This window comes from Prionailurus bengalensis, chromosome A1 (assembly GCF_016509475.1).
Source record: "Prionailurus bengalensis isolate Pbe53 chromosome A1, Fcat_Pben_1.1_paternal_pri, whole genome shotgun sequence".
In the NCBI taxonomy this organism is placed as follows: domain Eukaryota; kingdom Metazoa; phylum Chordata; class Mammalia; order Carnivora; family Felidae; genus Prionailurus; species Prionailurus bengalensis.
Genome location: NC_057343.1, coordinates 225,031,856 through 225,049,108, shown reverse-complemented (window position 1 = coordinate 225,049,108; position 17,253 = coordinate 225,031,856). Strand labels below are relative to the sequence as shown.

Here is a 17,253-nt window from a genome sequence, read left to right as displayed (position 1 = left end):
CAATCATTCATGGCAATTCAGTAATTATTCTGTGCAATCATTACAAGAATTCCTGCCCCTAAAGTTCTGAGGCTAACTTATTTGCTGAATCCTTTGCATTTTCAACCCTCAAAGTCATGAAATTTCTGGTGTCTTCCATCTTTTTCATGTTTAGCAGAAAATAGGCCAATATTTTTTTTTCTGTACTCATCTCTTTGTTGTAGTATCTAATCAAATGCAGCTTATAGCAATCAACTCATATTACAGACATGCTTTCATAAAACCTCTTCTGAAGCCATGAATTCTTTAGGTACATTTTCTACCTTATCAATTATCTCATGAAAATGTTACCAAAGCAGAACACAGTCATTTTCAAGCATCCTATAAGCTTCACTTCATATGCTTTTCTTCTTCAAACACAATGTCACATAATTTGCTGTAGTAGTGGTGGCAGGGATGGTAATGGCAGTGGCGGTGTTTTGACGGAAACTTGCTTCCAGAGAGATACAATGTAGTATGCATACTCACTTTGTTTATTAGTCACTTTCTATCGCTAATGAATTCTATCTCAATAATTTATAATCACAAACATTATTTCTTCTCACTTTATATATCAACTCTGGCTTGGTACAATTCTGCTGGGCTCTGCTGTACTCACCTGTATTAAGCTCCAGTGTTTTCTCATAAGACTGAAGGAGTAGCTTCTTTCTAAATGATGTTCTTATCAGAGTGGAGCCAAGAACAAGAGAATTAAGCTAAACCACAAGCTTATTAAGGTTTATGCTCAGATGTGGTTCAAACCACAATCTTTCACATGCCATTGATCAAGGCAAATTAATTAGCCAACCCAATTCAATGGGAATATATCTTCTACTTATAGGAAAGCATGTCAAAGGTGGGGACAGAATGCAGAATTGTGAACATATAATTAAATATACAAGTGCAGGTAAGACAGATATCAAGTACTTGAAAATGAAAGGTCAGTAAAATTCTATTCCAAACAGAATTTTTTTAAGGAAATAAGACAAGTGAGAATGAATGTTGTGAATGATTGCAATACAAGACATACATCTTATGTAGTTTTCCAGTGAGGTTCTCTGAACAGTGAACTCATTCTTTTTGTTTTAACATATATTTTTATCTCTTCCTCATTTTTAATGCAATTTAATAGGTTAAAGATTTCTAGAGTAATAATTATATTTCATCATCTCATCAATTTTGAGAACAATTTTCTACTGTCATATGTATTCTGTTATTGTTGATGAGAAGCCCATGGTGTGTCAAATTCCTTTCTTTTTGTTTTTCAAACTCTACATTTCACCATAACACACCTATGAGATAAAATTTTTCCAACACACTTGAGATTTCTTATGATTATTTGTTTAAGGTTTAATATCTATACTTATTCTTGAAAACACTTAGTCTAGTTTATTGTTTTTTTTAATACTGTCTCATCATTCTCTTTGCTGTCTTCCTCTGAAACTCCTATTATTTTACATTAGAAATTTGTTTTCCTTTGCTATGTATTTTAATCCCTCTTTTTTGTTTGTATGTTTATCTTTAGCCTTTCTTATGCATTCTGTCTAGTTTCCTCAGACCTGTCTTCCAGTTTATGTATTCTGCATTCAATTGTATCTAATCTCCTATTTGCCCAATTTTTTAAAGTTCTCAATGCCAATTTTTAATGTCAATGTCTATACTCTGGCTTCTGTTGACTGGCAAGTAGTTTTTCCGTTTTCCATTTCAGAGCAAGCTCTGGTTTCATGCCAGATATGTTATTCTAGTAACATCCTAATAAATTCTTATAACTGTACACTTCCTCCATTTTCTAGGCCTACAAAGCTAAAATGCCAGCTGCTGGAGCCTTCATGCTGCCTTATTCTCCCTCTAGACTTCCATAACATCAGCTTACTAATTTGCCACTGTTTCAAGCGCACTTACACTACTATAATCACATGGAAATATAAAGTCTACTGGGAGAAAATTTACAATTATAACAGTAGCAGAATACATGTAATTCCCTAAACTCTCATTATTCTAGAGTATGGCACTCACGCTGCACAGAACTCTACAACAGAGGTCCAGGAGAAAGGATCCCTGATTCTCAAAATGTTCTCTGTATTTTCAGCATCAGGGAGTCAGAGAGCGCAGAAGCACCTACACAAATATGCAAGTGAAAGCTCCCTAGATGAAGAGGAGGCCATATTAGAAAGAAGGAGATTCAGGAGGACCTAAGTGGCTCAGTCGGTTAAGTGTCTGACTCTTGATTTCGGCTCAGGTCATGATCTCACAGTTTCATGAGTTTGAGCACCATGTGCTAACAGTACAGAGCCCTCTCTCTCTGCCCCCCCCCCCATTTTCACTCTCTGTCTCTCTGAAAATAAAAAAATAAACTTAAAGAAAAAGGAGACTCTGAAGTTCTGTAGATGTTGCCAGTTTAGACTCTGGTGCTAAGTCATATGTACTGAGCCAACCATTTTCTACAATACAGAAATCAGTGTTCAGATCCACCAAAATTTGTCTCTCCTCATCGTTTAAATGTAAGGTCATTTTTCCCATTAGAAGCTAATTGCTATCAGAGCAAAATGTTGATAATTTATACACCTAAATTTCTTTTCTTATTATTATAATGAAGACTGGATCATTCTTAGTGACCGTTAGATAACTTTCACAGAAAAAATTGAAAGTGTGTGGAGAGAGGTGGTTTTCTTTGTCCCCCTAAATGAAATGTTTGTTATATCAATTCTACTACAGAATGTATAGCATTTTGATGCCTGGGATTATTTTAAGGTAGGATTTTTGTCTTATCTGGAAAAGTTAAATACATAGAAACAATTATGATTTAAGTGCCTGGATGGGAAGCTTGGGCTTGCTGAGATCTGAGGTGGTACAATATGTGTTACTGAAGTTTATGCACCAAGTTACTTGTAATATATCAATAAAGGATTTTTTTTCTTAGCTTTAATATATGTAATTTCTAAATTATAGTCTACCTCATTAGCAAGTTTCAAATATATCTTTAAATGGTGCTATAATTATCCATTTTGGTTTTAAGACTATGTAATTTTATATGGCAGAGAGATACAGATGTCATTATTTCATATTTCTGTTTCTGAATGTGCTATAATTTCCTATGCCATATGTGATCCTTTTCACATTATTTCTTAGACTGTATCATGAAATGCTAATGATTAGATGAAGTACATTTAAGAAAGCAAGACTTAGTGTGAATAATAAAAGGGCATTTGATTCATTGAAGCTTGACCCTTCAAATACACTTTTTTTTTCCCCCAGGATAATACTGATTTAATTGCTTTTAAAAAGACCTTGTTTCTTTCCTTCAGTAACTTTGCCAGATGAGTAAATAAGTCATTCTCTAAAATTAACCCTGGGTCCCAGCCTACAAAAGCTGTAATCAATTTGATAATTATAATTATTATGACTAATGAATATTTTTCTTACATTAATAGCATTTACTTGTGAATGTGACAACTTACATAAGATAAATATTTATTTATAGTTGATTCTGAGGGAAAACTGATTGACTTGTAAGTCTTAGGCTGTGATATCTGACTTATCCAGGAAGTCTGACATTATAGATAAGATTAACCAGAAAGTTTCTAAGTCTCTGCTTTAAATTGCTTTACACAGCAGATGCAGTTTACATTGGAAATTTAAACTCTCAAATTTAAAAAGACATACCAAGAATCTGAGAATTTCTTGCATCTGAAAAACTTGTATGGAATCTAGATCGTTAAGCATTACCTTAAGCTCTGGTGGCATTGTTTTTACTATACGAATAAAGAATGACTACAGCATGCACGTTACAATGCCACACATTAAAAGAACAATTTTCTGATATTAGAATTCCACTGTACTCTGGAAGAGCATCTTTTTTTTTTAAATATATGAAATTTATTGTCAAATTGGTTTCCATACAACACCCAGTGCTCATCCCAAAAGTGGAAGAGTATCTTTAAAGTTGGTTGACCTAAAAAAAATAGGTAAATAAAGTAAATAAAACTGGCTATCCTAACATATTTGGTGTCACCATGTGTAAACATGCACTACTACAAAGCAGATTCTCCTGTAAGAAATTTTTCTTTCAAAGGACTGGTGAAGTGAGCCACTTCTCTTTTTTAGCATTCTCTCACTTTTATTCAGAAACGTGACTCATGAAATGCTGAAAAAATTGTAAACTTATAAATTCTTTTTATTTTTTTAACGTTTCCTCGTTTTTGGGAGACAGAGAGAGACAGAGCATGAGTGGGGGAGGGACAGAGAGAGAGGGAGACACAGAATCCCAAGTAGGCTCCAGGCTCTGAGTTGTCAGCACACAGCCTGACACGGGGCTCGAACCCACGAACCGTGAGATCATGACCAGAGCTAAAGCTGGACACTTAACCGACTGAGCCCCCCAGGCACCCCAAAACTTATAAATTCTAATTGCAGATCATTCCTACTATTTTTCAGCATTCTGTGAAGAATTTAAAAGATGATTTGTAAAGACTAATTAGTAACAATCACATAATTTCTCAGTAATATATGCTTATTACCCTAAGCATGCATATCCATACTAAATAGGGTAAGCCAAGGAAAAGGAATCTATAACTTTGCCACAGCATACAGCCAAAGAGATTAAATACAAATCATAAAATTATTGACGTTATAGCTGGTAAGTTTCTAAATAGACAATCTTAAATTATTTCAAAATACTCAACTTTAAAATTGGAATAATGCCACATCCTTATTTATTTATAGCTACTACCTCATATGAAAGAATATGCTCCATAAGTATTTGTACCTTTTTTATTAGAATAAATATATAATTATTTTCAATTATTCTTATTTTATACACAAAATCTCATAATATTAAGTAAACACACTTTGTATCTACAGAGCTGAATAAAAAACTATAACAGACCAATAACTTGCAGGTTTTACAGTTAATTTGAGAATTTCAGCCTTCTTTTGAATTCATAATTTCAATTTAGCCATATTTGATGAGGGAGCCTGGGGCAAGCTAAAGGCAAAATACAGGCTAACAGGGCCCCCCCTCCCCCACACAAGGTGGGATGTGTGTGACATTCCTTAGATATTCTTGGCTACCCAACAACAAAGGAGAGGGTTTAGGTGCTTGCCCTTGTGATGTGAGAAACCACAGCATATGAAAAATTACATCCCCTAACTGCCTACAGCCCACTGACAAGTTCTTGAAACTGGCAGAGTGACCTCCCTTTAGGAGCTCAGCATCCTGGATGATGACACTTTGCTAGGGGCAAAAGGGAAGTTTGGCTTAACATTATCCCAACCTGGAGGATCCTGTCATCTACTTCCTTTATCTCAACTGCCCCAAGATATATGCTGGCAATCATACTCTAAGCTTATCGCCCCCCAATATACATCTCAAGGGTCTCATGACTGAGGTTTTATTAATAGTAATAAGTGATGTTTCCCCAGCGACAGCTAGCCCCTAAAGGTCCTGGAAACTTGCTTCCAAAATTCATTAGAGAGTTACTCTATCCCTGACCTCTCCCACCTGAGGGTACATGATGAGTTACCCATCATGACCCCAGTGCAGTTCTTCCTGACCACAGGTTCTGTCTTCATACTTTAATAAAATCACCTTTTTGCACCAACAACATCCTCAAGAATTCTTTCTTGGCTGTCGGCTCCAGACCACTCCACCATCACCCCAAAACTTCATCAATATTGAATATCAAATTGATATGCTATTCATGTATCATCCATGTTCTTTCAATTTAAACATCAGTGGGTTGGTCTTTCCAATCAAGATGGTGAAGTGATATGCATCTGATGCACTCTCCCATTGAATACAGCTATAGAAACTGCACAATATACACACAATGACTGTTTCAAGCCATTGGAGAGTATTCAATGTAAAAAGGCCTGAAAGAGATGTGATCTTTGGGAAAAAGGAAGAATGACAATATGAATTTTTATACTGACAATGACTCAGAGCATTTTTTTAAAAAAATATGTAGTGCTAGGGGAAAGAATCCAAGCAGCAATTATATAGTTTCTGGAAGACAGAGGTTGGGATTCAGGGCTGGCATAGTAGCTTAAATAAGAACAAAGACACAGAAAGGAGAAACCTCAGAGAAATGGTCCCAGAAATGTGAAAGCAATATTTCTGCGATAATTGCAGATACGTACGCCACATGTGCACATGTGGAGACTCCAAGAGACCAAGAAAAAACAAAGCTGGAAGGCGCCAGAACTAATAGAGATTTCAGCAGCCGATAGACAGTAGGACTCAGAATTGGTAAATGCTTCGGTTGATACTAGAGAAAAATGTGTGTTTAGGAATAAAAACTTCCCAGGAATAAGGGGAAAATGATATAAAGCAGTTCTAAGATAATGTAAGTAATTTAGGTAAGCAAATAACTCTCTTTGGAGGAAGATGACATAATCAGTCACTGTTATAACTCTTTATACATAATGTTCAGTCAATAATTCCAAAGCATGCTTAAAACTGGAAAACTACCAACACAAATAAGGGAAAAAATCAATAAAAATACCCAGACTGGATGCTAACATTAAAGTTATTAGAAAAGAGTTTTGAAATGATTATGATTAGTGTTTAAAAACACATGGAAAAAAAGTAGATAAGTGGAACAAAGTAGATAATTTTAGCATATACCTATAATGTATATTTAATAAGTCAAATGAAAATTATAAAACTAAAATATTTCAGTGCTAACGTATGTACTTAATAGCTTTAGGAGACAAGTCATTAGAAAATAAAGGGGAAATACTGTACTAGAATGTAGGGCAATATAAAATATCCAGTAAAAGAAGACAGAGATCAAAATAATAAGTAAATACACAGAAAATAATAGATTTATGGTGCAAAGCTAAAAGACCTAATGATGAGGGACCATAAAATAAGCTGAGGCAAGCCACAAGTTAGCACACACTGTTCCCCATCCCCACACCCACCCCTTCCAGGTAGGATATGTGTGATATTCCTCAGGCACCTCTGGCTGCCCAAGAACAAAGGAAAGGAAAGAAAACAAATAGTAAACTGATAGAGATCACAGCCCTTCAGGACAGGAGTCTCTTTCAGTTTACAAACATCTTAGTAAATTAAAAGAAGAAGATGACTTTATCAATAGCCTAATCTCCAAAAACTTACAGACTCAATTTCCCGGAGCCCCTAATACCACCCTTTCCTCCATAGTGAAGTGAGGAACAAAGGCAAGAAGGAAATGGCAGATAAAATTAAATTTCCGTATAACCTGCAGCCTATTGGCAAATACTTGAGGCAAAAACAGAGTAAACCTTTTCTCCAGGAACCTCCTTTGTCATACCTTTTGCACCAAAGATGTCTTCAAGAATTCTTTCTTGGCCATCAGCTCTGAACCCCACCGTCACCCCAAAACCTCATCACTAACATGCATGTTTTTGCACAACCAGTAGGAGGAAGCGACAAAACAAACAGAAAATTATATATATATATATATAAATATATATATATTTTAATAAATACTGATAAATAAATATATATAAATATATATATATATTTTTTTTAATAAATACTGATCAAGATTTTCCAGAACAAAAGATAGATTAAAAATTCCTTATAACCCAAAAGTAGATTTTTTTAAAGTACCTCTTAAGTAAACCAGAGTTAAACTCTTGAATATCAAATACAAAACAATATTTAAAATAAAAAAAAGATCCATTAAAGTGGAGAAAAACTAACCTACAATAAAGCAGTTAGACTGATAGGTGATTTTCAACAGACAACATGGTATTCAGCAGACAATTACATTGCATCTTAAAATAAGGAAAATTCTTCACATTAGAGTTCTACTCCCAGTGAAATACACTCTAAAAAAAGTATCAAAAATTGTAAGTTAAGGAAAAAATATGAAGAATTCATTGACAGTAGATCAGTACAAAAAGGAACAGCAGAAAGATTTTTATACAAAATGTAGAATTTCCTTTAGAAAGACAGCAATCCAGGAAGAGCAAACACAACCAGAAAGGATAAATTATTATTGACTTAAAAAATATTATTTACTATTTAACAAAATAAACATAATGACAATTTTTTGTATTGCTTCATATATAAAATGTCAAAATAGCAAAAAAAGAAAAAGTCTATGTAATGGGGACAATTTGTTGTTCCATTTGTTTCAGGTGATAAAATTATAATTTTATAATTATAAAAAAGAGAAAAGTAAAAAAAAAAACAAATAGCAAGATGGCAGACTTACACAAAAATATATCAGTAATTAAATTTGTTGTAAGTACATTAAATCAAAATAAACAAATAATGTGAAACCAGATGAAAATAAAGCAAAACAATAGCAGTTTAGTGGCTCATATGAAACTTTTAAAAATAAAAAAATATATACTTTGAAAGGAAAAGGATGGAAAACATTATACCATCTAACCATTAGCCAAAATTTAAAAAAATCTGATATAGTTATATTAATATCAGATAAAATGGACTTTATGTTATAAATGATTATTATAGAGAGATGTTCCACAATGAAACATTTTCAATGTAAGAGGAAGATATCTTGCACCCAATATCATGAACTATATCTAAAAAAACCCCAAAAAAGAAAATAATAGAAAAATGCATTGAAATCACGGGAAACATTAACATACATGTCTCAATAGCTGACAAACAAACATTAAAGGCACAACAAATGAACTAATTTACATATGTAGAAAACAAAGCATGAAGTTACAGAATTTACCTTCTTCCAAAGTGCATAGGGATACTATCTCAAAAAAATACACACTGACATTTAGAAAAACCCTTGGCAAGTTTCAGAATATATACCTGTAACCGTACTAAAATGCTATCACCTCATGCCTGTCAGAATGGCTAAAATTAACAATACAGGAAAAAACAGATGTTGGCAAGGATGCAGAGAAAGGGAAACTCTCTTACACTGTGGGTGGGAATGCAAACTGGTATAGCCACGCTGGTGAACACAGAATGGAGGTTCTTCCAAAAATGAAAATAAAGCTACCCTATGATCCAGCAATTGCACTACTAAGTATTTGCCCAAAGGACACAAAAATACTGATTTGAAGGAATACATGCACCTGATGTTTATAGCAGCATTATCAACAATAGCCAAACCATGGAAAGAGCCCAAATGTCCATCAACTGATGAATGGATAAAGAAGATGTCTCATATATATATATATATACACCTATATATACACATATACATATATGTATACACATATGTATACATATCTACACATATGTATATATGTATATGTATGTATATATATATACACGTGTATATATATATATATATGTATATATATGTATATTGCCATTTGCAATGAAGTAGATCACCTAGAGAGTATTACGCTAAGCGAAATAAGTCAGAGAAAGAAAAGTACCATATGATTTTACTCAGATGTGAAATATAAGAAATAAAACAGATGAAAATAGGGGCTTCAGGGGGAGAGAGAGGAAACCATAAAACAGACGTTAACCATGGAGGGCATTTGTGATGAGAACTGGGTGTTGTGTGTTAAGTGATGAATAACTGAATTCTACACCTGAAACTAATATCATACTGTATGTTAACTAACTGGAATTTAAATAAAAACTGGAAAAAGAAAAAAAGTGAACTAGAGAGCATTTTTAAAATACACTAGAGGGGCGCCTGGGTGGCGCAGTCGGTTAAGCGTCCGACTTCAGCCAGGTCACGATCTCGCGGTCGGTGAGTTCGAGCCCCGCGTCGGGCTCTGGGCTGATGGCTCAGAGCCTGGAGCCTGTTTCCAATTCTGTGTCTCCCTCTCTCTCTGCCCCTCCCTCGTTCATGCTCTGTCTCTCTCTGTCCCAAAAATAAATAAACGTTGAAAAAAAAATTTAAAAAAAAATACACTAGAGAAACACCAAGTTGCTGATAATTAAAACATACACTTCATAATTTGATTGATCAAAGGAGAAGCTTTCTTGTTTTGTTTCTTTCATTTTCTGTTTCAAATAAAATATTAATGCTGAATGTATTATATGTCATTTAGATTGACTTTCATGAAAATTAAAATAGTAAATTGAAGACAACTTTCCTCTAAAATATTTTGCTATCAACAAAAGCATTAACGTCTATTGAACTCTTAGGCATTGATCCTCCAAATATTCCACGGCACTATAGCAATTCTGGTCACAAGTAGCTAAAGTTGTGGGATGGTGTACAAGTTTGCATTCATTTCAAGTTCTTCAGGGAAGTTTTGTTATTAATTAAGTTTCGGGGAGCCTGGGTGGCTCAGTCAGCTAAGCATTTGACTTTAGTTCAGGTCATGATCTCGTGGTTTGTGAATTCGAGCCAACGTCGGGCTCTGTGCTGACAGCTCAGAGCCTGGAGCCTGCTTTGGACTCTGTGTCTCAGTCTCTCTCTGCTCCTCCCCCACTTGTGTCCTGTCTCTCTCTGTCTCCCAAAAATAAATAAATGTAAAAAAATTTTTTTAAATAAAAAAAATCAAGTTTCTACCATTTTACTGTGATTATTTGACATATATGGGCTTTTTTTCTTCTTTCTCTAAATATGTTATTCATTCTTATGTACTCAAAGGCAATTGTCAAAATACAGATCCCTTCATTTAGGATACAGAACGTTTGCTTTATGAATTTTCATGTAAGTTATCGATTTTTATATGCATATTATTTATACAGAAAAATGGAGGTCAGGGACTTTTTACCTACCTAAGAATAAATTAAGCAATAACTGTAATAAAACTGTAACAGAGTCAAAGCCAAAACAGGGCATGGCAAGAATCTTACAACGGCAATATATTCCTTTCAACAGAAGGACTAATATGGAGGAATTTCATACCCCAAAAGTTTTCTGTGAAGGAGAACTGGGCATCCCTTGTCCTCTTTGAGTAAAGATTCAAGCCATAGAAGGCCTGATTTGTTCTTTCACTGGGAGACTTGCAAGTGGCTCCCTCCTTAACATTTTCCTGGCCACATGCAGGCATTACCTATAACTGAACAGTGGCTGTCCTCTCAGATGGGCAAGTACCAACTGGTGTCTATTCTGCCCTCTGCCTCCCTGACCCTGACGGGCAGCCTGCTTCTGCCTGGATCTTTATTTGCCTTGCATCCTAGTCCGCTTGGTTTGCAACTCCCTAGTGTAGAGACTTTGTAAAGGAACTTCTCAGTCTAGTTCGTTCCTGAGTTTTCAAAGTTATTCAGAGCCAATTTATTTTAAGTTAAAATACAACGATAACCTTAAATTAAGCTATAACAAACTGATATAGAAGACATAACAAACTGATTCACTTTCTCGGGGCGTGGTAGGTTAACCGAAGAAAGAAAAAAAGGAAAAATGCTTTGAAGGAATATTTTTGCAAAGTTTTGTGTGCAGGTGTTTATACCGGAGTGGATCACAGTACTGGTGTAAGAACAATGGCTCCTTGAGACAGGTGATGTGAGAAAGAAATCAGAAGGAGACCTGTGAAAATGTTACACATCTGAAGAGATACAAATTACTGGATCCATTTGACGGCTGGATATAATCTTTACATAAGTTGAATTGTATAAAGATTTGTGCTTCATAAACACAAGTCCTCATAACATATCACATTTTCCTCTAAGCATTTACAGAGTTTCCCATTACATGGGTAGCCATTTGATGACTTATGATGATTACAGGTAAATTAAAAAATAATTTACTGCAAGCTACTCTTGTTATGGTGACACTAAAATTTTGAAAGTAGCGTTGTGCTTAGTGTGATGGGATTACAGATTAAACAATCTCTTCAGCAAGTCGGAGTGTGAGGTTCTGGGTATATAGCATCTCTGTTTCTAAACTCTAAGTGCATCTCACAGCGTGACAGGGTTGAGACCTGTTACTGACTGAAGAAAGGGAGATCCCCATAGATACACTGAGTTCACTCAGAGAGTATACATGTATTGTTTCTTTGTCAGATAAAATGCTTGTTTTCATCATAAACTGATATTTCAACAATAACCTTGTTATTAATCAAAATAAGGGGTGCCTGGGTGGTTCAGTCAGTTGAGTTGCTGACTTCGACTCAGGTCATGATCTCACAGTTCATGAGTTCAAGCCCCACACTGGGCTCGTTGCTGTCAGCACAGAGCCCGCTTGGATCCTCTGTCCATCTCTCTCTCTGCCCCCCCCCAAATAAATAAACTTTAAAAAATAAAATTATGTATCATTATGCTATATTTATCACAATTACAATTTTCTGTTTATTTTGAAAATCAATTTTAATGGGCTTGTAAATTTAAAAATTAGTTTATGGGGAGAAGGAGGGAGAGAAGGAGGCAGAGAAAGCGTGAGAGATGCTATTTGTATCATGACTAAGCATTTATTGAATTCTTGTAGTGTATCACTCGAGTCTCATTCTTTTAGGAGCTATGATATTAACATATATCTTTAAAATAGTCATGGTGGTATCTACTTGAAATAGATGAGTTGTTGTTGTAAACTATAATAAAGTTTATGTTCGACTGAGTTTAGCATTATTGTTCATTACCTTACAAATTCTTTGAACCTCAGTGTCCTTATCCTATAAAAGAATAGCAGTTGTCTTAGAGTGCTGTATGTATATATGAACATTGTATGGACCAAGTGATAAAATAAATACAAAAATACAATGTAATTTGTAAAATGATTTAAAATTTAATTTTGTGGTTTAATGCCAGGTGGACTTATCAATGATTTTTAATTTTCTTCTAAACCTACTTTCTTCATAGAGCAAAGGACACACGAATGAATCAGGTCACACAGTCTATCTCTAGAACCAATATTTTAAAATTGATTCTACCTATGTACTTGACTTGGATATCTTTTCACAGTGGTAGTTTGACAAAATATTAAAATTCAACTCATTCACTCATTGATCTAATAACCATCTATCAAGAGCTGGGCACTGATCTGAACACTTAAATTTACATAGACAATTCAAGCATCATTCTTACTTAGACTCATAGTACCTATGGAAATCAATAAAACATTAAAGTGCCACGTAACAGAAAACAAGGATTTATTAACTGTTAATTCTGCAACAGACTTCAGAGAAAATTTTAACAGAGCTTATAAACAGAGAAATGTGAGTGTGGAAAATTCTGCGTTGAATCAAGAATGTGCATGGGGCGCCTGGGTGGCTTGGTCGGTTAAGTGTCTGACTTCGGCTCAGGTCATGATCTCACAGTCCGTGAGTTCGAGCCCCGCGTCGGGCTCTGTGCTAACAGCTCAGAGCCTGGAGCCTGTTTCAGATTCTGTGTCTCCCTCTCTCTCTGCCCCTCCCCTGTTCATGCTCTGTCTCTCTCTGTCTCAAAAATAAATAAACGTTAAAAAAATTAAAAAAAAAAAAAAAGAATGTGCAAGATGTTCTGGGAACAGGCAGTACTCAACTGTCGCTCTTCCAGAGTGTTCAGAGAGAAATAGTAAGAGACACAGCGAGGGAAGGCATTTCACACATACTTGTGAAGAGCCTGTGTTGACATACCATCGTATCTACTTTATTATAGTTTTTAAACATCATGGATCAGAAGGGCATAGCACCCCTACAGGACTTTTAGGATAATTACAGATAATTCTATAAAATGTCATCCGCAGTTTCTACCACATTAGAAGTAGTGAAAAATATTTCTTTCCCACTATGAGGAAGTCATAAACACCATTTCTTTTCACACTCACGGAACTGACATCTTCTCCCCCTGAATTGTCTGAAAGTTTGTGCCCTCCATTCACAAAGTTCATCTTCTACTCTGAGAGCCCACCTTATGGAATTAGCCGCACCTTGCTTCGGGGTGGTGTGTGTGTGTGTGTGTGTGTGTGTGTGTGTGTGTGTAGCACATTCATGTATAACATGAAGATTTTTTTTTCAATTTCTGTCACAGAAAGCACATATGCAATTTTATTTTGCAAGAGTAGAATGCTCACCTCAGAATGTATTTTGGATATCTCCCTATATGCCTTAGTAATACATAACTGCTTTAGCAAATGCAAGATATCATTTCTCAGGACCACTGTATCACTTTTAATATTTAACTGTAATGCCAGCTGAAACAATATTTTTTAAACACAGTGACAATTAACCACCAGGTTCAGAAGACAATAAATGGAGTGATTTCCTTACTCTTGTTTAGACAAGGGAAATCAGCACAAAAACAAAATATTCCCATTCAAGCGAACAGTGACATGATATTACATATGTAAATATTTAATTTTGTTTTACGTATATGAAGAGTGATGAATGTGAATCATAAGAAACAAGTACATACTTTGAGGAAACCGTGGGGGGTTGTCATTGACATCAGTCAGGGTGATATTGACCGTTGTCGATCCTGAGAGTCCTCCAACTTGCCCAGCCATGTCTTTGGCTTGAATGACCACTGAATAGTGTTCTCTGGCTTCTCTGTCCATATTATGTAAGGCAGTTCTAATAACTCCTGTAACATATTTTAAACAAAACAGTACAGATTATATATTAAATGAGAAATAGCACAGATGTATCGTTTTTCCCCCATAGTTTCATTGAGCCACAGAGCCAGCTTTTTTTCCGCATATTTTCAGAAGTGCATTTTTAAATGAAATACTTTTGTGAGAAAGCCACTTCTGAGACAAACAGTACCTTAAACATGCTACGAAAACCACCTCATTTGACCCCTTCATTGGCAACCACGTGTCTCAAACCATTCCATTCGTGGTAAATTAAGATGCCCATCCTTTTGCGTTCCTCGGGGTGCCTTGCAGAACAGCCCCGTGGCCCAAGCTTGTACTTGTGCTGGAATACTAAATATTTCACAAGTTGTGCTCCTCAAAAACGTCAGTTAAGATGATTTGAGAAGAGGTTAATTTTCCTCTTTAGAGAAAAATTTACATAGCTTCCTGTCAGGGCTGTCAAGGTTGGAAGGTGGAAAACATGGAAGAATTGTGGATACTTGAACAAAGATTATAGACAAGAGTCATTTTAACATTTATCAAGATGAAGAAACTCACTATTTTTATCAGGAAATGATAGCTACAATAAGAACTAATCTAAGTACCTAAGCAAAATAAAGTAATGAAATGGATTCCAAAAATCACAGGTAAAAGTCACAGGCTTTATTTCACAGCACCAAAGGAGACATTAAAGGTAGTCTTTTATGAAGTATTACTTGGATTCAATAAAGAGATTAAAAAATGTTATGTGTTATATCTCCATTTGTATGACACAGAAGTACATGTGCACACACACAAATTAGATAGCTTTGTCGATAGAGCCTTAAATTTAAAACGGAAACACATTTTCCAGAGGGCCAAGGACTATTACTATATTATAAAAAAAAAGTCCTCATGTAGATGAGCTATATTATAAATAAGTATATTTGTATATAGATAGATAGATATTTACATTTATATTATATATGCATGTAAAAATATAAACGTATTTGCTACTCCATACATAGGACAACATTTAACAACCACCTTTTTACTTTTACTAAAAATATTTGGATCATATTCTTTTTGAGAAGGGACCAATAGCTTTGACCAATCACACCAGTGATTAGTTAGCAGTATAATTCATAGGACAGTGGCAATTATAAAAACTGCTCACTATAGAGTTTAACACAGTTTTACAGACAATATGTTGATGTAATTAAAGAACATAGGGTTGGACGTATATTCAAACTGAAAGTAGTCTTTCAAAGGTGGAAAGGATCCATCAATCAGTTGTTCAGAACATACAACACTGCAGCAGGTTTTTTTTGTTGTTTTACTGAATTGATTATATGTGTAATGACTTTGAGAGGAGGGCCTCAGGAACCAGGAAAAGTGATCCCACAACTTTCAATATTTGTGAATTTTTAATTGAGGGGGTTCAGGAAAATTTTCCTGAAGCTAAATAGAAATGAAAATTATTCTTATCAAAAGAAATTATAATAATATGGTAATAAATGATTCATGTAATTCATGCATATGAAAAAGCCTCAAGCATCCTTAATACAAAGAACAATGTTTTATCACGTATGATAATTATATAAGAAGGAATTGAACCGATGCAGAAATGAACAAGCTGAGAATTTATGAAAATATTTTATGAAAGAAACATATTATTTGAAAAAAATATTTGAAAAAAATAAAGATGTTGTTCTGAAAAGAATACATTATAAATGGGACATGCCTCTGGTGTGGAGAAGTTTGAGAAGGATAATTTTTTACAATGGAATCTTTAAGTGTCATTTGCTGGATCTAAAAATATAATAGCAAAATCAATCATTACAAAGTGAAAGATATAGGGGCGCCTGGGTGGCTCAGTCGGTTAAGCGTCAGACTTCCGCTCAGGTCATGATCTGGCGGTCCGTGGGTTCGAGCTCCGCGTCGGGCTCTGTGCTGACAGCTCAGAACCTGAAGCCTGTTTCAGATTCTGTGTCTCCATCTTTCTCTGACCCTCCCCTGTTCAAGCTCTCTCTCTGTCTCAAAAATAAATAAATGTTAAAAAAAATTAAAAAAAAAACAAAGTGAAAGATAGATATATTTACACAATTTGAGACAGAGAGAGAGGGAGGGAGGGAGGGAGGGAGGGAGGGAGGGAGGGAGAGAGAGAGAGAGAGAGAGAGAGAGAGAGAGAAAGAAAATCCCAAGCAGGCTCCACACTGTCAGTGCAGAGCCCAACATGGGGCTTTGACCCATGAACCCTGAGACTCATGATCTGAGCCGCAATCAAAGGTCAGATGCTTAACCAACAGAGCCACCCTGGCGCCCCAAATGCTATTCATTTAAGAGAATCAGAGAAGAGAAATCAGCCCAACCCCTGTTTTAGAGTACACATTTCAATAATTTTATTCCATTCCCATTATATCCCTTCTTTTATAATATAGGTGTGTCTGACAGAAAATGAGAAGAAGCTTGTCAGCCACATTTGCTTATAGAAAGAAAACAGTGTATCCAGAATTGACACATACTTCCCAGAAATGACTGTCTACGAACCCACTGAAACTCAGAGTTCTCTTGAGGGTGCTCCAGTGGATGTGCTTAGCTATGACCTACCTACCCCAAGGGCACATAGGTAAATGGAGAATGCTTGTCAAATTGCTGTAGAATACAGTAATCTTTTTCTAACTCATTGCCCAGATGCGCGTAAGTGGGGCAGCCTAGAACACAGCCAATGCACAGTAACTTTTGTCCTTCCAAATAGACTTTTTTAGAGCAGATTTAGGTCCACAGCAAAATTCAGAAGAAAGTACAGTTACTGTCTACCCTCTCCTTATTCCTCCCTTGCCACACGAACACACATTTTCTCCCACTACCA

The 17,253-nt window shown here is 35.3% G+C and overlaps 1 protein-coding gene across 5 annotated transcripts in view; it reads right to left on the bottom strand.

Moving 5' to 3' along the window:
• The window catches only part of CDH18 (cadherin 18), a 1,036,719-nt gene that overhangs the window by 111,531 nt on the left and 907,935 nt on the right, over positions 1 to 17,253 (bottom strand). For all 5 annotated transcript variants that reach the window (XM_043600791.1, XM_043600792.1, XM_043600798.1 and 2 more), the window contains one exon: positions 14,243 to 14,410. In XM_043600791.1, the coding sequence (XP_043456726.1) occupies positions 14,243 to 14,410 (168 nt within the window). The remainder of the gene's footprint in view (positions 1 to 14,242; positions 14,411 to 17,253) is intronic.